Source organism: Coturnix japonica, chromosome 4 (genome assembly GCF_054131305.1).
Source record: "Coturnix japonica strain WE chromosome 4, WE-NBRP24, whole genome shotgun sequence".
Lineage (NCBI taxonomy): Eukaryota > Metazoa > Chordata > Aves > Galliformes > Phasianidae > Coturnix > Coturnix japonica.
Window position 1 is genome coordinate 66,682,551 of NC_140666.1, and position 24,837 is coordinate 66,707,387.

At 40.2% G+C, this 24,837-nt stretch overlaps 1 protein-coding gene across 10 annotated transcripts in view; it reads left to right on the forward strand.

Moving 5' to 3' along the window:
* DLC1 (DLC1 Rho GTPase activating protein) overlaps positions 1-24,837 on the forward strand; it is a 223,602-nt gene that overhangs the window by 184,197 nt on the left and 14,568 nt on the right. For 9 of the 10 annotated variants that reach the window (XM_085545381.1, XM_085545385.1, XM_015862301.3 and 6 more), the window contains 3 exons: positions 13,596-13,667; positions 17,049-17,130; positions 23,365-23,428. In XM_085545381.1, the coding sequence (XP_085401507.1) occupies positions 13,596-13,667; positions 17,049-17,130; positions 23,365-23,428 (218 nt within the window). Of the gene's footprint in view, positions 1-3,371; positions 3,451-13,595; positions 13,668-17,048; positions 17,131-23,364; positions 23,429-24,837 lie in introns of those variants that run through there. The other variant, XM_015862304.2, reaches the window with a different exon arrangement.

Genomic DNA, 24,837 nt, shown 5'->3' on the forward strand with positions numbered 1-24,837 from the left:
TCAGGATTTTATTCCTTAGGTTTAAGTCCTGATTAATTCAGGTTAAGCAGCGATCAATTATGAATACTACCTTTATTTAAATTAACAGTCTTTTACTTTTAAACTTATCTTTAATTGAAGGCAGACTTATCAACACTATAAAATCCTTTAGACTTCAAAAATTAATCACCATCAGAAGTTTCTTAAAAACAATATGGAAAAGATATCCCTCATCTCTACTAATTCACATAAACCAGCAGTATTCCATGTAAGCTGAGTTTAGCTTCCATATTTTAAATAAAATGAATGTATTTATTTTCTCTCTTCCTCATTTTTCAGTTTCTCTGTATTTATACTTTACCAAATTATATCTTTTTGTTGAATTACATCATTGGTGCAATTTTTACTTCTTATCCTTTTGTGCATCCATATAATAGAGCCTTTCTTCAGTAATGTGTGAACCTGCTAATTTCATTTTCAGCCTGAACTGTTGAACTTGTGTTATTCTAGAGCACTCAGAAGAGATAAAAATACAAAGTTCACTTATCACTATCTATGAATAGTCAGTTACATGTATCATAAATGGTAAGACAAGGTTGTTCATTATTTACTGGTAAAATGAAGAAAAAAAGAGTTGTTTTCTGGGATCAGTGCAAGTAACAGCTCCCCATACATTATGAGCAGGGAATAATTCTAATTCTGGTTATTTCTAGTGAAAGATTTCTAGAACAGTGGGCCCATCTGTTGCAGGCAGTAGAGCAGCACCTATGTTTAAGCCCTATGTATGTAATGTGCACTTTCCTGAGTATTTTGTTAACAAGTACTTTGGGAAGATGCTTTCTTTGATTTTGTGATTCACTCCTGTGTGAAACAATAGTTTTCTTCTATGGAGAGCAAGGAACAGTAACACTGCTTATCTCTAAGAAGTGATAGCGTAAACACTCATTGTCAAGAGGTCTGAACAATTAACGACTCCTTTAAATAATTACTTTTCACTAACGTCAAGTGCTACAAAATGCAAACTTAATTATTTCCTTGACAATAACTGAAACAGACATCCTTGGGGCTGCAGAAATGCTGCACACAAGCACCCCAGTGAATCCCAATCCAGAGCCAGAGGCCTGGAAACCAGAACCGTGCTGTAATCCATCATGCTGCTGCTCAGAGGACATTCAAAGCAGCTTGGAATGGCCACAGCCTGTCTGACAATCCCACACTTGTACCAGGGCTGCCCACTGTGTGCCAGCTTCTGGGGAGCACCAAAAGGAGGGCACAGTCAATTATTGATGCATCTGGGCCTTGAAAGGGAAAAAAAAGGACAATCAGACCCTTCTTATGAGATGCTGTCCTGCCAATCATTCCCTTATGCAGTTACTACAGAAGGAGAATTCACCTTTTACAGTGAATAACTGTGCCTGTCAGGCAAACCTTTACAATTGCTTTAGCATCCAGCACAAGCTCATTGATTGTACTAAGGATCATAATGCTGCACAGAAACAACCCTCCTATGCTGGCTGCCTATAGGCTCCCATCTTCGTCAGGAAGCTGGCTGCTGAGTTTGAGAACTAAAAAAATTACAGAGCAAAGCTGTGCTGATTTCACAATGCTCCTTGCAGCCCAGTGAGTGATTGGGGTGGCTGCCACCCGCTGACACCCATGCCTCAGGTGGAATGCTCCTCTGAGTACACTTTACAGTGAACGCCAGACCGGTGCCTTGCTTTGCAGTTGAGAACATGCCTGCTTAAGCAGCCCCATAGAATTCCAAGTTAAAATGCAAGCCAGAGAGACTGCATGTCTTCAGGGGTTGATAACGAACTAGAATCAAAGCATTTCTCTTTCAGATTAGCAGCAAGAATCTAATCCGGGTCAGTGATAATCCTCCAGAGTCTATTGAGCCATATCCCACAGATATCACTCCATCAGAGGGATCCCTGGCTCCAGCAGTGCTGAGAACATCCATAGACTCCGCACTAGGATGGAAGTTCCCCTTTAGCCGGGGGAGCTGCTTAGCTCCACATGCAGAACAGGAAAGCATATGGTGTTCCAGCATCATCACCATTCATTTGCAACTTCACAAAGCAGTGGAGTTGAGGCTGATAACCCTGGGCTGAACTCCCGATAGCTTCCCTTCTCCCAGTGCCTACACCATATTTGCCTTTACTCACAATCTGTGTGCTCATCCTCACACAAAACTCTCCTGCTTCCAGTTTTCAGTTCCCTTGAACAATGCCCTTTACTTTTGCTGCAGAGTAAATGTCCATTCTTTCCTTCTTCAAAAGCTTCCTGTGGGTCCTGTGCAGCACCCTCCCATGCAAGGATGCAGACTTGGGCCAGGAAGCAGTGTTTACAGCAACAGCTCTGCTTTTTACCATGGGTATTAACTCTACTTCTGCTTCTGCTTAATTAACTGGGCTTCTGCTTCTGCTTCTAGCACTGCAATGGAAGCACCTCTGCAACTGCATTGCTTTCCCATGTTTTGGGCAGTTTGGTGGTGGTCTGTTTTTTGTTTTTTGTTTTCCTTTTGAGGATGATTATAGGAGGAACACACAAATTCCTCTCTTTTCTGAAGTGCATACTCCACACACAATCCACAACAAGCCTTGTCCATCCCTTGCATTACTATTCTGTCACTTCCCAGTCTACCCAGTGCCAAAGAGCAGAGACAATGAGTGCAGCCTCAAAGCCAATTAGGTGGGATTACCCTGTCTGTTAGACAGCTGGGGCTCAGCGTGTGCCCGCCCTCCCTGTTAGCCAAGAATTCCCATTGAACAGACCCCACCAACCTTGTCTGCGCTTAACTGTTGCCTACAGCAGGCACTCAGGTAAGCTTGGAGGTGCCAAAAGGAGCTGAAGCTCAGATATGAAGAGGTGATGGATTGAGTGGGTAAAGTATGTAAAGTCAGGCTTGAAGATACAGTGCAGCTCCATCTTCTTCAGGGCTATTAAAGTAAATTAATGACCTGGAGCCGCGTAGGGGTTTCCAGAAACAACACTGCTATGGCCAACTGGCCGCCGCTCACAGCACATAGGAGGGGGAGATGGTTGTTCTCAGGAAAATTGCCTGCTTAGGCAGCACACCATACATACTCAATATCAGACAGATCATAGCACAGAAAGAATAACTGAAACTTGGAACAAAAGCAGACAGTGTAAAATACGCAGTTGTCTTGACGGGACGCAGCTATTTCCAAAAATCTCACGGCACTCTTCTCCACGCTGATAGTTTCTCAGGAGCTCAGAAGTCGCAGCGCAGATTTGCATTTGCTTTCTGCTGCGAGCATCGATCACGACAGCAGCGGTGGGGCAGCCCCCGAGGAGCGGGACGGGGCGGAGAGGGGCGGAGCGGGGCGGGGGCTGGGGCGGTGCGGGGCCGGGCGGCGTTGCCAGCTGCCAGCCGCCGCGGAGGCAGCAGCGAAGGAGGTCGGTGCCCGTGGAGGTTCCGCGGCGGGCGGGACACCATGATCCTCACTCGTAAGCCTTGAGGGGTGATGGGGTGCTGCCGGGACTGGACTGGGCTGGGTTGGGTTGGAGCGATGCGGTGAGGTTTGGGACTGAGGGGCGTCCCCTCTCAAGGCAGCGCAGTGGTATCGAAGTCTCGCTTTCTATGCTTCTCTCTCCCCTTTGATGCTTTTTCTTTATTTTGCCTTAGCCCCCCTCCCCCTCCTTTTTTTTTTTTTTTTCTTTTTTTTCTTTTTTTTTTTCCTAAAAAAAAAAAAAAAACTTTACTCTCCGGACGTGCTTACGAGCCGGAAAGCGCTGCGCTGCCTTTGAAGCCGTGCGTCACACGAGCCCCGTGGCCGCCAGAAGCCCGGTGGCCGCCCGCAGCCCGTCCCACAGTCAGCCGGGGCTTCGATACCCGGGGAAGCATCACCTCCCACCAGCCGGGCAGCAGAAAACCCGAGCCGGGGGCTGCTACAGCTTCACCCCAACCTCAGCGGACAGTGACTTGATTTCCACTGCCTCTCTGAAGCTGTTGAGCAATGGGTTGCCATTAGGCCATTGAGTGTTTTTTCCAGTCAAGGGCACTTAGCTATAGATGTGTGCATGGTATTACAGTTCATTCTCCCCTCTCCTCCCTGCCATTCCCCCACCCCTCTGTTCTCCTTGGGAAAATAAAAGTGTTGAAGAAATAACTGCATGAGAGCAATGACTGTGGCTGGGTCAGAAGTGTCTGTCTGATGTGTCATACTGAATAGGGAATGTGAATTAAAAGACCAAGGAATGTATTTCTATCTTACTCATCAGTCAGGGATGGTAAACGTGACACGTTTGAAAAAGTTCTCAGGATCAGACCAGTGGCACTACTCTGGTCAGGTTACATGGTTTTCTTAGTGATCTGAAGGGAGGCAATGTTCTGTCACAGTCCCCATCAGCCCTTGAGCGTGGATCAGGTCCGTGTCAGATGATGAAGCACCCATTGGGGCACATGGTGTTGGTGCCACACTGCCTCCTCTCCATGTGCCTTTGGCAGCATCCTGCTGTGCCCAAAGGGATCCAGGTGGCCAGGAAGTAAGGCTGTGTCCCTGTAACATACGGGTTCGGGTTACTGCTCCAGTTTGCCTGCGAAATCCTGATTAGGGCTGAGGCTCTTTGATTGTGGAGCAGAGCAGAGTCAAAGGAAGATGTAGATGCTGTTTGGGAGAACTCCTTTCATCTACAAGGTCAAGGAATCAAAGCATTTGGCGCTACCTTTGTAACCTCTGGGACCTCTGATCTCTTTATCTTCCTTTAAAGTAACTTGGTTTGTTAATCAACTTATTATGAAAGGGAAATGAAGCTACTTTTTTCTTTTTTCTTTTTTAACTGAATGGCGCTGCTGTTAAATTCTGTTTCTAAATAGTATTTAAAAGCAAGGATATCTTGCCATCTTTTTTGTTTTTCTGAATCTGTTGCACAGATGCAGTCTAGGATTTGTTAATTCTCAAGCCAGGATCTCCCCAGCCCTTGCTGCTGGGCCCAAGGAAGGACAAATACTGGGCACAGAACCCCCCAGGGACCTTGTGTGCTTTGTGAGAGTGGGAAGGAAGACCTGAGGTTGTCCTTCTGGACTAATCTCATCTGTTTATGTTGGGGTTCTTAGGGGATGAGAGGTGATTTGGTTTTACTGTTCTGGTTTTTCTAATCCATTACATTCTAGGCAATGATTTGTTTCAGGCATGAGAATTTGAGTTCTGCAAATATTTAGAGATGCAGTTTGCATGATAACATTTTTTGTTGCTTTGGTGGTTTTTCCTTTTCTCGACAGAATTCCTCAGTGTGTTATATTTGGGTTTCTTCAGGGATTCAAATTGCTTTTATAAATCCCCTTAGACTGGAATTTTGCTACTGGTTTCAGTATAAACACAACTGCACCCTTGTCTGGTGAAAAGGAGATGGAGGAGGAGAGCTCATGTGCTTAACAGGATGGTCTTGTACTGTAAACAAGCACTTTTCATGCTTAACTATCCTTCCTAGCAACAGGAAGAAGGAAATGAGGCTATGCAAAAGGACCCTGACATGTTTCAGACAATGCCAGACCCACCCTCACATTCATACACTATAACCAGAAGACCTGGGGAAATAAAAATAACTTCAGATGTTTCCCTTTCCTTCCTGTGCATATTTCAGAAATACAGCAATCAAATGATCTGCAGTTCACGGAAAACTTGCTGGTTTGATATCCACTAAGTAAGGAGGTGATACCCCCATGTAATTCATACACCTTTGCTGGGTATCATTACTGTTTGGGATACTTTGCAATTCTCAGTATTTCATGAATTACAGAACACTGTATCATCTCTTGCTGTGCAGCGAGTGCTGATCTTCAGTAATTCTGGTAATTTCAGTAGCTCCAGGCATATTTCTAAATTTTTCCTTCTTTTCCTTTTTCTTTTTTCTTTTGTTTCCCTCCTCCCTGGTTTAAAGGAAAAGAATAACCACCACGAGCAAGTCCATTAAAGGAGCATGGCTAGAACTTTCTGGTTCTTTTCACGGGACTCTCACTTGGCTGTGCTTGCTGATACCCTTTCCTGCACAGCAAACTTTTGAAATCCATGGTTTTGTTAACAAAATAAGATGCCCCTTGACGTAACTGGGAGAAGTCATTCTTGAGTTAACCAGTTAGCTGTAACTCTCTGGCTTTCATTATCTGTCATTTACTGGTAGTACTGTACACTTTTCTGAAGCACCTCTTCTTAGGGAGATCATGCTGAGCCCTGCAGTTCACAAGGGGGAAATTGTTTCAAATACTGGCATTTGTTTCCCTTAAGAAGTGCTGGGCTAGACTGGGCACAATCAGGAACAATGTTATCCAGTCTGTCTCTTAATAATGACATAATGTGATGACCAATTATTGTTGGCAGTGAATTTTATTATTTTTTTTTTTAAGTCCAAGATGGTACAGAATTCCTTAGGTTTGGTTTTAAATAGATTTATGTTATATATATCTATATATAAACCTCTCAGTTCACGTGCACTTCTCAGTCTGTGCAAAGATCTTCGTGATGAGATGCATGAAGGACATTCACTTAAGCCAGAGATGGGCATGGTTTGACCTTCCCAAACCTATTCATGCTCCTTATGGAAGACTTGAAATTAAGAAAAGTATATCCTCTGCATTCCTGTGTTTTGGGGAAGTTCTTTCTGTGATCCTGTGAACCGGCAGCTCTAGGTTCTTGTAAGTGTCGGATTATAATCGTAACTGTAATAGTTATAATTGTTTTGGGAAAATCCAGTTTTGTACCTTTCATGTTGATTAAGGGAAATGAGTGTTCAGCTGAAAACCTACGAGCTTTTAGCTTGTCTGTGTCACTGCCACTTGAGCTTCTGACCTTGATATCTAGTACCATCCACACAGGGCTTGTATAGGGTCATTGTTGAAGTGAGCACTGAATCCTTATGGTGCAAAGGAGGTCCTTTTCCCAGATGGTCCTTCTTATGCATGCTGATGATTTTAAGATTGAGTCTTAGCAATCTGAAAGTAACTGAAGAAAGCCTACTGTGAGCCATTGGGCATCACATATCTGCCCTTATACCCACTATTTTTTCCTAAATATGGACAGGTGGCCCAGTCTCTGGGAGGCTACTGGTGCTGTGCTTAGGAGTCACAGTGGTTAATGTCTACCCTTCTATCCCTCTAAAGGCTATTCTCACAAAGTCATCTCTGAAGGAGTTTAAAGTCATCTTCTGTTTCCCAATCTTTGGAGGAGGATTCTTTTCTCACTCTGGAATCTGTCAACATGACCTCCTTCGGAGGATTTGGCTAAATGCTTTCTCTGCCCCAAATAATCCTCCTCCAAGACCACCCTGTGTTAATCAGGCCAGATAAATAACCCACGTGCCCAATTATTTCTTAAGAGTTTTTCTTTTTCTTCTTTTTTTTTTTTTTTAAGTTACTTAACATCTTATTCCTCTCCATTTCTGTGTCTTTTAAAAATGAATGGGAGCAGTCCATCTTTAGTGTATAAAAACAAATGTTCTTTGGCAGGAAAGTTTTTGTTTTGTTTAAACAAGGTTATTTTTTAATCTTTCTTTATATGTAAAAATCATTTAAAATAAACGGTGATCCTGGTTTACTGTGTACAGTTCTGATTTACAGTGTACTTGATGGTAAGTGCCATGAGGTCCTGCAATTCCTCTTGTTGCAATGAAGACCTCCTTGGGCTGGGGTTAACTGATGAGACTTTGAGGAAGAAGTCTCATTTTAGATATTTAGTTATTGTTGAAAACAATTAAAAGGACTGTGAACCTGATTTCAATATGCTGAAGACTATGAAAAGGAGATTCAAGTTAATTAGGTTTTGACTCACAAAAGCGGCATTGTGTTTCCTGGGCTTGCCAAGAAGATTGATGTGCAACAAAAGCTACTATGTTATATAACCTGCTGCAGTTGGTAGGAAAGAAAATTAAATGCAGCCAACCTATGCAGATATTTTGGAAACCAGTCACGCAGATATACATATACATATACATATACATATACATATACATATACATATATGTGTGTGTGTGTGTGTGTGTATTTAAGTTAGTTTAAGTGAATAAACAAACTTTAAACTCCTTAAGGAAAGTTAAATCATTTGCTCTTTCAGAAGGCTTAGCTGAAAAAAATTTTTCAAGCTTCCTGATTTTTTTTTATTTTTTAAAGAAAATATCAATATATGATCTTAAACATCTGTTTCCTTACTCCTTCTTCATCTGTTCCCACACAAATTCCAAACATATTCTGTTTCTTCTCCCAGTGTCCTGTGGTTTATGCATAACATCAGCAGCATAGTTACTGTTCTGCTGCAAGGCTCCCTAACTTGAAAAAGCCATTCCCATGTTTAACCCAAATCCAGCAGTAGAACAAGGAGAGTGTTTCTTCAATGATCATCACAGCTGAGGGATATTTGAGTAACATTCCTCACAACCACTTCTCTCCAGGGCTTCCATGACTAGAAAGCAGTACAAATACTTGGTGCCCATATATGGTTTCTTTCAAGAAGTTGTTTTTTTCCTCCCAGAAACTTCTTGGTAAGAAATATTTTATTTTAATTGTGTGCATCCATATTCACTTGAATTGATTATTGGAGGTAAAATGGAGATTATGGAAGCACACCAGAATAGTTGGCCAATATTGCAAAGTGGCCTTTTGAGCTTTAATGGTGAAAAGAAGAAAGGGGCCCTCTTAGGAAGTTGGTTAGCTTGCGATTCAAAACCTGCAGGTTCATCATCACTACAAAATCCATGCTTGTTATGTATTTTTAATGACTTTCTGGTTCTTCAAGAGATGAATCCTTCATGGACTGAATGTGTCTGAATAATATTTTAGAATAGTGATGTAAGTAATATAGAATAAGGAGATGCCAAATGATGCCAAATGTGTTAGAAACTTGGCCAAAACTTTTTAATGGGATTCTCAGAATTCTCTAGCTTTCAAATGATGAATATTTATTGACTAACTTACTAAATTACAGTGTTTAAGGGCATTATCCTTATAAAATGTTGTGTTTCATTAATTAAATATTCACTTTCTTTAATGAAGTGCTCCTAAAAGAAAGGTGTGGAGCAGTAACTTAATAATACTGCCTAAGGGATATTTAACTATATAGCTCTGGGAAGAAACAGACTTGTGAAAAAGCATTTAATTATTATCAAGCTACAGCAGTGCATCTTCAAAATGAAAGTCCTCTGGGATCGTGGATTCATAACAGGCTAAGTCTTCAGAAGTCATACTGTCCCCATTTTAAAGAGCTGCAGGCATGTGACAAATTAAACCACTTTTGTTTGTAGATAGTTGCCACAGTGTTTGTTCCAGGTTTGACTCAGATTTTGCATCCGAGTTCATGTGTCACTCAGTTCATGTTGACTGAGTGGCTGGAATAGTTTGATCAAGTCTGGTGCTGGAAATGCAGTTTGCATGTCAGGGATGCAGATCAAGCACTTGGAAAAATTATTGCTTGTATTTGAGCAGTGGAATTCTGCCCAAAGAAGAAAATTTCTTTCATCTGAGCTATAGTTGGCCTTAAATATGATAGTGGGTGGTCCTGGGCATATTGATATCTCACTCAAGATAGTGTTTCAGAATCTAACATCAATTTATATATATATATATGTATATGGACAAAGTGAATTTCAGATAGAATGACCAGATCAAAATTTAAGACCAAGAAGAATCCCAGACAAACTGGTTCTTAGGTATGGCACTGGAGAGGGACCTTCAGCAGTGGAAGTCCATTTTAGCTTAGATTTTATTTTAGCAGTGTTGATTTGACCGATCTAACTAGAGACTTTTACAATCCAGTCTCTTAAACGAGCCAAAAGGTGAGGTGAGTAGAACTGATTTGTGGAGGTGTTAATGTAGCCATAAAGGTGTCTGAGTTGAGCCAAGAGGAAACCATCTGCTTGAAAGAACTGTTCATATGATGTTTAGCACTTAGGTGAAAATGAAGCCCATTCATGACTGTACAAAGATGCATCTGGTTTGCACCTTTTCTTCAAGACCCTTAATCTTCTGCTTAAGCTGCATGTTGTTTCATTGAAGCAAGGAAGAACAGGAAAACAAAACACCCTTATAACTTGGGTCTTGATCTTCCCAGTCCTAGCTATACAGCTGTGATTTTTTTTTTTTCTGTCTTTTTTTCTCCTGAAATGATATGGTTCCATTAACCTAGGCTTTTTTTTTTTTTTTTTTTTTTTTTTTTTTTTAAATTTTCAGTGATGAGAGAGGTATCATCTGGTGAAAGATGACACATGTCTTAGATTTTTCTCTTCTACAGTTGCTGTATAAAACCTGGTTTAGATTGAGTTATTTTTGCTATAAAGCTTTGAAACTGCACATTTGCAGTGTCAGGAACCAAAATTAACCAAAAGAAGTTTGAAGTTCCCGTTTTCATGCTTTGGGGAAGAACTGCATCATCCTAATCCCCCAGGAAGTGGGTAAATAAGGACTGATGGTTCCCCACTATATACAAAAGGAACTCCAACCCTTGATTTGAACATGGAGGCCAGCTTTTGTGAAGTGGACTAGCAAATAAAGCTGTTTCCAATAAAAATTTCCTGTTTCCTCTTTAACACATTTGCCTGCTGTTTGCTTACACAACACCGAGAATAAAGACTTCATTGTATTCCTCTTTTTGTTGTTTTGTTTTACTTTCTAAGAGAATTTCTTGTGTATCAGAACATTTAGAAATACTGCAGTTTCTTTCTTGACAAGAATCTCCTGTTGTTGGAGTCAGGAGGCAGGACAGGACATAAGTCTGAAAAGCTGCATGGACATTTCTTGTGTGGAAAGTATACTCTAATTGTAGGTTATTGTAAAGGTTTTAAATTACGTGGGTGTTTGATTTTGTTGTCATGGCTAGCAGCAGACAGGAAGTGGCCCTGCCAGGCTGTAGAGGAGGGAGTGAGACCAGGCTCTTGCCCATAGCAAGCTATGTCAACTTACATCTTCAGATGAAAACTGCCATGTCTTCATCTGAATCATAGAATGGTTTAGGTTGGGAGAGACCTTCAAGACAATCTAATTCCAGCTCCCCAGCCATGTTTAGGGTTGCTGTCTACTTAGACTGGGCTGCCCAGGGCCCCATCCAACCTGGTCTTGAACAGCTCCAGGAATGGGACATCCACATCTTCTCTGGGCATCCTGTGCCAGTGCCTCACCAGCCTCTGAGTAAAGACTTTCCTCCTAACATCTATCACATATTCTCCCATCTTTTAGTTTAAAATCATTCCCCTTTGTCCTAGCTATCACAGTCACTGACACTGTCACTGTCAGACAGTGACATGTGCTCAAGAAGTATGCTTGTCATGGGAAATTATGTTTACCTAGCCTAGCTGATGGACACATGCACTGGTGCTTTATTGCTCTGCAGTTCTTGTGGCCAGACAGGGGGAACCTGTGTATTTATTTGACTAGATAGATTTCTTGGGGGATTCTCAAAGGCATTTGGAAGCAAATACACTTCGAAAATCCCAAAGGCACCTGGTACTTGGGTGACCATAAAATATGACTTCCACCATACTTGCATATGTATTTGGAGAACAGATAGACTTTCTACAAAGTTCCATTAAAAATAATAATAATAAATTCTGGGAAATGCATATTCTTAACTTTTTAGCTTTGATATTCTTTCCAAACTATATTCCTGAGGTGCTTGTTAAAGGGCCTATGAACAAATATTTAAAGACATGAAAGAGCTGCTGTAGTAGTAAGGAATCTGACACTTCTTTCAATAGCAATACAGTAGCTGCATTTAATGTATGTATATAGCTATATATAGCTGCATTTTTTAGACAAATATTGGATGTTGGAGATCATTTAATGCGTTTTTAATCAAGTGAAATTCTCTTTCAATCTAGTCTCTTCTGCGAGATGTGACCTGTGAAGTAAAAGTAGTCTTAAAAAATAATCCTTTTTTTTTTTTAACTTTAATGTTTTCATTTCATCTGATACAGCAATATTCTGTTATCTGTCCTTACTGTACATGTTTTAAATCAATTTTAGATATATATTTTTTTTACCTTTGCTATCTTTCCCATGTACTTCCCAAAGATGCCAAAATTAAAACACAACTTCAAGCAAAGCTTTACAATTCCTTGCAACTGGAGCTGAAGAATGCTTTTTCTTAATGAGTAGCTAAGTCAATATGTCTGTACGTGCTTGTTCTCATGTGGTTCTATAACCTAAAGGTGAAGCAAACACAAGTTACACAAATGCCTGCTTGTCCTGACTCCAGCGAGAGTAGGTTTTTAACTGTTTATTTATATAGAATGTTTTGCTTTGGCTCACTTTAACCCCTTGATTTGGATTTGTATCTTAGCAAAGCAGTCTGGCAAAGTAGAAATATTTTAACCCTGTTGTAACTGTATGGAAAATCAGGTGGCACTGCCATCTTTTTGAAGACTCTAAAATGTGTCTGCTCTTTCATCTGATTTTAATTTAGTATACCTGTATCTCACAGTGAATATTTCATAACATGCCAAGAAGTCAAGTTGTTTTGCTTTTGTTGTGTTTGACTCCTTACCTATATGCAGTAGCATGTATTCTGAGTAATTGTACTGAACTTTGTGCAGTTTCTGCAGCAGGTAGCAATGATAACCTCTCCAAGTAGGTGGCAAAATTGTCTACTCAGTTGGACATAATGAAGCTTTTCTTTCTTGGCTCATCAGGAAGAGTGAATATAATCAAAGCCAGACGAACATAAAGAGTTTCTGATTGTTTGCTGTCTGCTAGATCTAAGCAGGGAACTAAATTCCCAGGAGCACTTCCTTGAATTTTTAGAACAGAATTAACCCAATCACTTTCCTCAACATCTGGCAAATACCCTAAATGCCCTGTATGTTTTCCTGGTTTGTGAGCTAATGAGATAACATTTTCTATATTTATGTGTCAATTGGGTAACAAATAAATTTGTGTACAATTTATTCATAGCCTGGTATAACCTATATTCAGAATGTTTCTTTTGGTGTTATGTGTGTGAATAATTTCATTTTGCAGCATGCTGTTTTGGGCAGTGAAAGGGAAAGTGTCACTGAATTTCCTGTAGTAGACCAAGGCACTCACAAATGCCTTGAAGACCTCCAGTGAAACTTAGTTCTTGCTGGGCAGTAAATATCTGCTGCAATACAGTGAGTCAGTTGTTCCTGGACTGCCAGTACATGTTAAAGCACAAGGCTCTGTGAGGAATTTCTATCAAGACAGAATAATTACACCAAGAGGATCACAAGATCTGTTCAATAAAACCTTGTTTTGATTGTAATGCCGCTGTCTCTAGTATTTACAAAACTTGTGCAGATTAATATGTAATTCCTGTAGTTTTTCATCAGTGCCTGTTTCTCTAACTGCCAGAATTATGACCTTTTTATAAACTGTAGGTAAATGCTAGGATATGTTCGGTAGTGTAAAGAGAAGCAAGCTCAGATAAACAGACTTGAGTTTCAGCTGAAAGTTACTGAATGGTGAATGTGTCTTCACACTTACTTTGTGACAGGGACAATGAAAGTGCTAGGGAGGAGGTTTTTGCTCTGCAGATGACATGGTTTAGTGGGTGTGGTGATGATGGTTGGGCTAGATTATCTTAGTGGTCTTTTCCAACTTTAATGACTCTGTGATTCTGTAACTAATGGGAGGGTGCTTTGTTTCTGTCCTCTTCCAGAAATTGAGGCCAAGGAAGCTTGTGACTGGCTGCGAGCTGCTGGCTTCCCACAGTATGCACAGCTATATGAAGGTAGGCACCTGGGCTTGTTGGGTAACTTCGTGGCTTTGATACAGAGCAAGCATGTAGCTTTGTTTTGGAACATTATTACATTGGTGTTATATCCACCATTACAGGAGGGTCAGTGTTGACTGATGTGCCAGTCCATAGAAATCTTAGAGACCTGGTTGCTTTCTGATACACTCCACACACATAGACATACCAAAACCAATGAGACCCTGAAACACTCTTGGAGTTTTAAATTTGTTTCAAATTCCTGCTTTAGTTTTTTTTTGGTTGGTTGGTTGGTTGGTTGGTTTTTTTTTTCTTTTTAATTATATATATATATATATATATATATATATATATATTTGTGCAAAGGTTTTCTGCAAGTAGAGCACTCGTGTCTTTCATGTCTCTCTGACATGCTGACATGGTAGAAACTTGCAGTTTTACCTGACCGTTTTACATTTCCTGCTCTGATGCAGAATGACCTACATAAATCTGTTTTAAAGAGGGACATCTTAAATATCCTTCTTAACATGTATTATTCAGAGTTGTTTCCATTCCCTACTCTATCCCATCAAATTGCTTTCATTGTTGCAGAACTATTCTGCACTTTCTTATCCATCTCCATTTTTATAAAGCAAATTCCAGCTTGTAAGAATGAGCTTAGAAAGTCCATTATTTATATCAAGTAACTGTTGGAAATTACAGCAAATGCTCAGCTGACCTTGATAAATGATCTAGCTGAACTTTCATTTGCAGCTGTATTAGCAATATGAGATGATAATAGCACTTTCAAAAGTAGCACTTGGCAAAAATTTCCTTTGCCTGTTCAGAAGTTAAATTTCCTTTTGTTACTTACTGCTCTTCCATTTATTTATTTATTTGGTTGGTTGCTATTGGTACTGATGGAGATGTCAGGATTTTTTTGGGATGCAGATCTGAGATTTTAATTCCAATCTTTTTTAAAAGTGGGGACAGGACTCCAGACTGAATATATGGACTTGTGGGTTTCATGATGAAATGAGCTGTAAATCTCTTAAAAAAATAACCTGCATTCAGAAAGCATGACCTACCCATGGCTACAGTTGTCCACTTTAGAGACTCCAAGCTTATATACAGTTTCTAATTTAGGATCCGTTTCTTGCCCAACGTTAAAGGGACTGCAGAGAGTGAGAGCAAGATGTGAAAGCAAGGCCAGCAATACACATTGAAAAGACTTGTGAAAACAATATGCCATTGTCCTTTGCAGGCCCCTTTGGTAACAGCAACACCAACAAAAATAGGATGGGTGTAAGTTAGGTGTAACAAAAAAAAAGGACTTAGGAAGACCATCAACTTCTAGCCACCCCTCTATCTTTTGTTCTGCCACGTTTTCTTGTGGGCACACAAACCTGTTTGCAACAGCAGCAGCACCTTAGAGTTTGTCCTTGTATTATTGCATGTATTTAACACCCAGTGGCTTTGGTGAAAGGCATGGCTGTACAAGGAATGTCAAATCAGGACCTAAATGACAGTCAGGAATCTGTGGAGGACAGTAAGTAATATATATCTTGTTGCTGCTTGAGAGCTGTAGTAAATTTATGGCTTTCTGACAGCATTGTTTCCTCCCCCTCACTGTCCCAGTTGTTTATCTAAATAATCTTTTAAGAAAAGGATGCAGCATGGGCTCTACGCAGCTTGACATTCTTTCTTTTCAGTCTCTATCTCATTAATGTTGTAACAAACACTGAAACTGCTTGATGTACAGCCAAGGAGATTCTGTTTTGCATTCCAGAGATTTGGTTTTTACTGATCTTTTTCCTATAAGATACTAGCACTTAAATGGAGGTTGATCCTAAAGCAATGCCTCCTCCTTATTTCCATGGAAACTGCAACACATACAGAAAACACAGTAACACTGTTTCAGAACAAATTCTCAAAAAACTATTTTGCAACATAGTAATTACCATTAACTGTGCATTATTGCCAGTAATGAACAAGAGCCAGCATACAACACTCATCTGCACCAGTGGAAGTGACCCACTGTTTCACAGCTTCTGTGACAGCATCACTTCTGGGAAGTCCAGAAAGTCATAAAGTCCATCCTTCATTGACCTGAACAAATGAGTATCAGAAGGTGCCAAATCTGGACCATATGGTGGAAATGGTAGGACAATCCAGCCAAGATTAGCAATGTGCTCTGCAGTCTTCAGACTGCTATCAGGATTGGTGTTATCCTGTTGCAAGAGAAAGATTGTATTCTTTCTTCTCCAGCCTGACTCTGGAAGTTTGAGCCTTCAGCTTAGTCAGCATCATGTTGTAGTGGTCAGAGTTGATAGTTCCTCCAGGTTCCAGGAAATTCAGAAGTATCACCCCTTTCCTATCCCAAAAGACAGTGCATATTGTTTTCCCTGCTGAAGGCTGCATCTTAAACATTTTTTTCATCAGGAATTCATGTGTTACTGCTCTATGGACTGCCGTTTTGACTCTGTCTTAGAGTGGTGATGCCACATATCATCACCCACAATAATGCGGTCCAGGAAACTGTCACCTTCAGCCTCATTTTGGTTCTACAAGACCTGACAAGCTTGCATGCATGTTCTTTCTGGTTCCTATTTAAGCCACCTGGACCTGGCTCCTGTTTGACCCTGTGAACACACCTGGCACAAACTTTGCAATATTTCAGTGTTGCCGCCATCATATCCAGTGCACAGAAGGTGCTATTCAGCTCTGTACATGCATGACCATCCAGAACATGGCTTGTCCTTCATGTCACTGCTACCACTGCTGAAACACACCACCCACCACCTCACTCTGCTTGCGTCCACTGGTTGATCTCCATAAGTGCTCAACAACTGTTGATGAATGTCAGTGCAATTTTTTTCTCCATGGAGGAATTCAGTGGCACATCTTTGCATCATACGCACTTCCATGTCAGGTGCAATTTTGTCACACCCTCTGCTGCCATCTGTCACATGGCAACAAAATGTAATGGGATATTTGCTGAGACAGTCAACCTCTACTGTCACACCACCTCTACATACCATCCACTTCTGACATTGTGGGCCAAGATAATAAAATAGAAGTCATTACTTTTAGAGCATCACTTGTATATTTATTTTAAATGAAGTTATCCTGAACTAGTTTCAGCTTTTGGTATTGGATAGGGAGCTCACGTTTGGCTCATTTCCTTTTCTGTTGTTTCATCTTTGCTTTGCTCATTTTTTTTCCTCTGTATGTATCAGCTTTCAGTTACCAAAGCTGCACATAAAAGCTAGTACATGGACAGTGAGCGTCTCTGGCATTTGAGCTGATTTTTATTTATCTGAGAATCAATTGCGTCTTGGTTAGCTCATCTAGAGGCAGCTGGTGAGCTTGAAATACCACTGGAAAGAAGTGATTTCTCATCTGTCTCTATTTCTACAGATCTCCTCTTTCCAATTGACATCGCTCTTGTCAAGCGAGAGCATGACTTCCTGGACAGAGATGCCATTGAGGCCCTTTGCAGGTAGGTGGAAAGAAATCACACTGCATTTTGAAACTAAACTCTTCCTGTATAAAAGGAGGTATATTATGGGAAATGCATAACCACAAGTCAAGTGTGTATTATTGGCATAGCCATCATTGTGAGACTTTTTTATTATCTATTATCTGTATGCGTTTTTGATTGAAATAGTATATTGAGCTAAGAAATGTTTGGAAATCTTATTTAAAACCATGCTGGGAGGAAAATGGCAAGAGTATTTGTGATAAGAGTCTTTGCACCTATTTCATAGGTATATCTTCTACTGTTATTCTTTACTTGCTCTTATTATTCTCAAGTTAGCAAGCAGAATTGTTCATGCAACAGCCATCTGTGAGTGCAGTTATTGCATCAGTTCTGGAAGCTTTCCAAATTGTCTTCAGAATGAATACTTTTGAATTCTGTATGCACGATGGCCACAGCTCTAAATGTCAGTAACTCTAATGAATTGCAAAACCCTTTTAAGAAAGGCTTTACATTTATAGTGTTCTTTTGCCATCGTTGCCATACTTGGAAGGGAAAGAGAGAAACTGGAATTTTGAAAATGCTTAGAAATATCTACAGGATTTTCCAACAAAGAAAACAGATTTGTCCAGTCACTGGGAAGGGAAACATTTCACTAATGTTAAATTCAAACTGAGGATGCAGGGGAAGGCACGACTTCCATCAATATTAAAATGTGATGCATCAGTCTGCTTATTTTTGTGCTCTGGAACTTGTGAAGTGATTGAACAGAAAGTACAGCAATGTGAATAAATGCTGTTTCCCAGAAGCATGGTCTTCCCTTGCCAGGAAAACAAAATATAGTCAAGCCAGCATATTTTGGATCTACTGTTTTCCTGCAAGAATACTTTTTAACCTGGGGTTATTTATTTAGATGTAAAGGAAAAGGCAGCAGGTTGTTTCTCACTTTTAAAAGTAAGAATGCATGTTCTATATCTCTTTGAGACTTGCTGCAAACTTAAACAACAAAGGCACTTACCACTTTTTCCAAACTTAGAGACCAGCAAAAGTTCTCTGTCTTAAGAATGACATCTTATTTCTTGAGCCAGAATGATGTGAGTAAACATATATCTTGTGAAACAAGACAGTCCTTCGCAAGTCTGCTAATTGTAAAATAGCCTGTTTGCTTCCATCTTCAAATGGTTTTCTGTATAATGGGAATAAGAGCCTACAGGTGTTTCTGCAGCTTGAGACTGATTTTAAAGGCTGAGCCACATCATTCTGAAGCCTCTGATTTACATATCACAGTTATCTGGGAGCTATTGGTTTTAGGTGAACGGTTGGACTGGATGATCTTTTAGGTCTTTTCCAACCTTGGTGATTCTATGATTCTATGATCTTTTGCAAAATAGCTTTAAAACTGAAGCTAACATTTTTGCAAAAGCTTTCAAATCCCAATTTAAAATAAAACTGAAGTAATTCAGTTAACCACTTTGGACGACTGAATTTGACCCTTTGTAATGTGTGTTAGGCAGAATCACACAGAATCACAGAATGACACGGGTTGGAAGGGACCTCAAGGATCATGTAGTTCCAACCCCCCTGAAAAAGGCAAAAGTAGTCCATAATCACACCATTTCTACCTTTGAGTTTTGGTGTTTTTTTGGGGGGATTTTTGTTTGGTTGGTTGTTTTTGTGTTTGTTTTTTTTTTTTTATTTTGGTTTGGTTTGGATTGGGTGATCTCCCTGTTTAATTTTCTAAAGCATGGGGAAGGTACATAATTTGGAATGCTGTTTCTTCCTCAGACCCAGCTTTATTTTTACTCATGCCAGTGTGAAAACAGTAAAGGATCTTACTCAGTAAAAAACTTAGACCTGTTTCACAGCCATAGTTTATCACTGTTTCTTTACTGAAAATCAGAGCAATTCTGGAATTATTTGCATTTTCAGCACAGAGATAAATAAATGCTGTGTATTTCTTAAGCTTGTAGCATTTTAAATTATAGTTTACATATAAACTGTACTGTCAGTTGTTGTTTAATAACCTTAATAATTTAAGCATGAAAAAATAATATAACTTTAATAACAGCTTGCTAATATTTTGTAAAGTTCCTTAAAATTCCTTTCTGAAAGGAATAGGTTTCAATAGCCACCCCATTAATAATTTTCTTGAAAATTTCTAAGTGAAAAGTGAGTTGAGGCTTGAATTACAGAGATAGCTTATGGTACTTGGTAACAGTAGAAGATAAATTGTCAGTAAATGTCATTTAGTGAATTTATCATGAAATGTAGGGTTAAAAATCCAGGAGTCATGATTCTGCTTTAATTTGCTAGGATGCTTCATGTAGTGATTGCACTGCTGGCCATGGTTTTGTAAGACTCTATGTAGATTAATGATTGGGAATTTATCTTCAGAGGATAACTGCCCTCATAATGCGCTCATGAAACTAAGTACTGAAACATGCTTGTCCTAAAGGCTGTGGTTGCTAAGCACGAATTACATAGCAAGCTATGATGGAAATCCTATTTAATCTCCTTACACGTAACCAGAAAACTGCCACACTATCTGCGCAGGAGGTTTCGTAAATCTTTTACCAGCCGGATTTCTCATCCAAGAAATTGATTGCAATGGATTAGAGTGAGCAGCTCTTGCTGCTTGTGCAGTCTGATTGGTGGAGAGCTGGCATCTATTACAAACTATAACATGCAGATGAGCTCTGGGGACAAGGTATGGACTGTCCGATGAGGCGAGACAGTAAAGCTCCTGTGTCATCAGTTAGCTGCAGGTATAATTGAGCTGGAATTTGCCCTGCAATGAGGAACAAAGTATTTAAATCCATTAAGAAAATATTTTAAACTGAAGCATACAGCTAGATCATACATTTATTGAGCTGGAAAATTCTAGTTTAAAATGCTTGTATCCCCTACACTGTGTTACTTTCACTTTCCTTGACTGTATGGGATTAGAATTTTCTCCATTTGAGGAGAGAAGAATGAAGTAGCAGTGATTAGAGCTGATGTAGAACTGACTGGTATATAGGTTATGAAGGCTTTCTATTATGAGATCACATTTTAATGTATAAGTTAGTCATGCAAGTTGACACTTTTGATAGTGTGTTCCGTATTTGGGATTCCTTTCTTAAAAGAAGTTCAAGATAAGCTAGCTTGGCCATTTTTGATAGGATGACTGGGAAGAGCATGTTGTGTCCTAGGGAAGCTCCAGTACCGTGTGTTTTGGGTCCAGCCAGTACAAGGACTGGGACTGAAAGGCAGGCATTGTCATGTTGGTCTTAGTTAGGAAGAATGGCTTTACAGAGCAGAGATGAAGGAGGCTGCAAGCCCGGGTAAGGGTTCTGCATTCTGTTGGGTGAGGAAAAGGGACTGAGTAGATACGGAGCTCTCTCCTGCAGTGAACTCTCTCTGGACATGAAGACCTGCATAGAGAATGCTGACCCAAAGGCAATTACCTAAACAATGGGAAAGAATATTATCTTGTCATCCAGAGAGACAGTAACTGGGGGTAGGAGGCCTTGTAGTGATCGATGTTGAGATAGCAAGATGGTGTAATTGGCTGTAGCCACTGTCCTGCTCTGTCCGCAGTCACCATGGAGTCCATATGAAGATGCCACTGAGATAGATTAGGTCAAAATAAGATGGATGTAAATAATGAGACATGACCTGTTGCCTGTCAGTGGAGAAGTGATAAGATTTGTGCCTGGGAGTGGACTTACTGAGAGAGAATGTCCGGATTCAGAAGAGATAACTGAGGTTCATTACCCAGCATCAGTTTGGTGAGATCTGCAGAAAATGAATGTGCTCTTAAGAAGTATTTAAGAAGTATTTCATTATGCACAATGAATGTTAATAGAAGTTACATAGATAACTCTCATGCCTGCTGAGTGACTCACAGACTCAGTGGCTTGTCACCAGTGGCAGAGGTGCTGAAACTGGATGATCTTTGAGATCCCTTCCAATTCTGTGATTTTGATTCTATGGTTCTGTGATTCTGGTTCTGCATCACATACTGTGATTCTGGTGTAGTGTAGCTCAAAGAACTGAGTGCTGTTGAATTCAAGCAAAAGCTAAAGCAGTTTGTGGGATGTATATAGCAAAACTCACAGACCCAAGGCAATCACTACAGATTGTTTAGGTTTTAAAAGGGAAACTGGTTTTGTGATGAAATCATGTCAGGTGTGTAACAGAGCCTTTGTTTGCCTCACTGCTTTTGTGCTTAACCCTGCTCACTGGGGGTTACCTAATCTTGCCCTCATAGACATTTTTGTGAGGTGTGTACTGGGGCTTATTTTGGTTTTGTTTATTTTCTTTAAATACTCTGGAACTGGAGATCTGTCCTCTTTTTTTACCTATTTCAGGATTTTAATTTGAGTAGGGGGGAAGTCTGTGGATGTAATCTTTGTGAAATCAGAGATGGTCTTTATCAGCTATTAGAGAGGCCAGAGCTAGATAAAGCCTGATGTGGGGATTCAGTGGTAGTCTCTTCCCACACAAGGCAAAGGTTGTCACGCCGTGAAATTTGTAAATTATTACATAGTATAGGACTTGAAACCAACTCAGTACTACCTAGTGTTGAGGTCCTGGAGTTTGGAAAGAGAACAATGATACAGAAAGAGAAGAGAAACAAAATCTTTGCACACATGTAGGTGAGATAGGCATTGATGCCGTAAATACAGCTGCTGTAAGGTCACATACCCGCTCCACAGTGGGAAGAGCTGTGCCTGCTGGGTTAGGTCAGAGCAAAGATGGAAACTGAGAGATCTGGACAACTTTCCTAACCTGCCACTGGCCTAGCATCTGACCCATGGCTATTCTTCCTGTTTCTCTTCTTTTCTGCTGTGTTGTGGCTGTGTCTAATTATAGATCAAACTGTCCTTTTTTACCCCATGACTGCAGCAAAAGCACCAGTAGGAGCTTTTCCATTTTCTTTGATGGCCTCAGGATCAAGCTCTGTGTAAATACCATCTGCAACCAATCCTGCTCATAAAAGGGGAGAGGAAAGAGGAAACTAGTAATCCTTCCTGTGCACACATTTTCTAGATTCAAGTTACAAGTTTCAGGAATCTGAAAAGACTCATCTGAAGCAACGTGACAAGTCAGCATTTTTAGGGTTTTTTTTCCAAGTTTTGCAAAGCTTCCAGTTAAAGTTCTTCCTTACAGTTTGCTGGAAGGAATTAGGTGTAAATTCTACCACTTCCTTCAGAATGAAGCAGGCTTTTTAAAGCTCAGCCTTAGCCCTGTTGAATTTGCATGAATGAGGTGGTTCTGCTCCTCTGTCTCTCTTCAGCACATGCTATCATGGGTGAAATCCAACCCACTGAGGAATGAAAGATGAGTTTGCAGCTCTCCTATTTCACAGTGCAGCCTTGCAAGCAGAGGGTTACTATGAGGGAGGCAGGCAAGGAGGACGTGATGCCTCTCACGACTGCCAAGCCACACTGGTGTTCTGGGGGACTGGATAAGAAAGCGAGCTTATTTTGTTTGGGGGATGTTGGATTGTTAGCTCATCAGAGAATAAAGGGATGCTTATGTACATTCATGCAGCACTTTAAGATGCGAATGCAGACTGCTCTCACATATCACAGGGAGGGTGGTTAACTCTTGCTGCTGCAGCAGTTTATTTTTGTTGTTTTAATTTTAGTCCTAGAGTAAAATATTCTTACATATAAAATAAACTTTCAGTTTAGGAGAGAAAAATCAGGCACAGGGGTTTTGAAAAACTATGGTCCCAGGACTACAGTGAAAATAATTACACACTTCTCACAATCAAAATGGGCCCCTAGTAAGTGGGAAATAAAGTTTTCCTGTTTGAGCTTTCAGACTGTAAAGTGCAATTTTAAAGTGACACACTGTTTCACAGAGATACCTATGTGCAGTGTCAATAAGAAGACTTTTCCTGTATTTGCAGCCAGTCGAGATTGTTTCAGGGTTTGAACCTTTCATATTTAAATAAATGTAATTATTACAATTCATCCGTCGCAGCACAATTCTCAAGTACTCTAAGTTTCTGTTTACTTCTATTGACTTTGACTCAGGTAATAGTGACAAATAGTCATCAGTTCCTCCCTCCTCTGAAGTTAGAATACAGCCAAATATAACGGGTTAATGATTAAGTATAATTAGGGCTCTAATTGAAACCCTGCTGTTGGCTATTTGTATGCAAAGCAGTTTAGGGACAGCCTTCACAAAAGCTTTTGAACTGTAATAGCTTGTGCCAAAACACAGGAGTTTTCTCTTAATATGGTTTCCTTTGTTTTGCAGGCGCTTAAACACTTTAAACAAATGTGCAGTGATGAAGCTAGAAATCAGTCCCCACAGGAAAAGGGTAAGTGCTTTGACATTTTCTGTTACGGCATTGTGTATTAATAAAACTTAAAAGCAATCAAACAAACAAACAAAAAAAAACAAAACCCAGAAAACAAAAAACTAGAAGATTGTTTAGCTGTAGTGTAAAATTTTGGCTGAGTGGAACCTGCCAGTGACACATAGTCAAAACTCTGCTTACATTTGATTTTGTGTTGTCACTTAGTGAGAACTGAAGGGCTTGGCCACAGATAAAGGTTATTTGTCTAACTAGCTCTTCCATGGGATGCTGTTCTCAGTTTGAAAGGCACTGGGCTTTTCTGCCTGCCAGCAAGACTGTTTGTGTTGTAGCTTATTATCAGGCAGGACTGTGGAGTAGGCATGATGGATGGGATCCTCATCAGCCACAACGAGCTGGCCTGAATGTTAGAACATCGTCCTTGATATAATCTTCACAGTTCTGGTTCTTTGCCATCACACTGGAATTGTATTCTTTTCTCATAGTGTTTCTCATAGTGTAGGCAGAATCAATTTGTCTGAGCTTGGGCTGCACAGAGTCATAGCTCAGAATTAAAGCAAAATGTTTACAAAATGCATTGAACACCTATTTTAGAAGTTTGCATGTCTCCATGGAGTTTAGAAGGAGTTTAAAGGGTTTCTTGGATCTTCATGATCCTTTTGGAGCACGGTGAAAAAGAAGAGAGCACATCCTGTAACTTCAGCAAGGCAGTGCTGACACAAAGCTGAGTTGCTGGATTTTGCTGGTAAGGTACCACTTGAGAGCTGTCTTAAAACTGTGTGTCCTAGGAAGAATCAGTAGTTGATACCATCCTCTGGGATATTCCAACTGCAGATAAAGATGACTAAACTAAGGCTATACAATGCTGCCCTGCCCTTAACAAGAATGCATACAAATGCTCTGGGATTGTTTACCAGGAATTAATCCCCTCTTTCCCTATCTGTTTGTGGTATGCTGGAAACAGCACTCAAGCTCCAGAAGATAACACTCTAAGGCAGCATATATAGGAACTCCTTAAAAGAGGGGGTAGACCATTGGCTTGTTCTTTATAACCAGCAGAAGAATTCTCCTCCTTCTTTCTGAATGTTGTTAACAATGGAATGATCAGTATTGCTATTAGAGGTTGGACCAGACCTGACTTCAGGTCCAGACCTCAGATATTCCAGAGTCTGGGTGATTCTGATTTTCATTCACCTCTTGTTTTCTGGCAGATTTCTGTTCCATTTCATTATTTCTTACATTAAAACTTTTTAACACTAAGGAAAAAATTGTGCCAACAGAAATATGTGATTCTTTATGTTTGCACTCACCTCCTTGCAAATTATGGTTGCTTTACTTCTCCTGTTTTCCAGTCAAACCACATTCACCATCAAACCATCCTTATTATCCACTGACAGTTTTAGGAGACATTT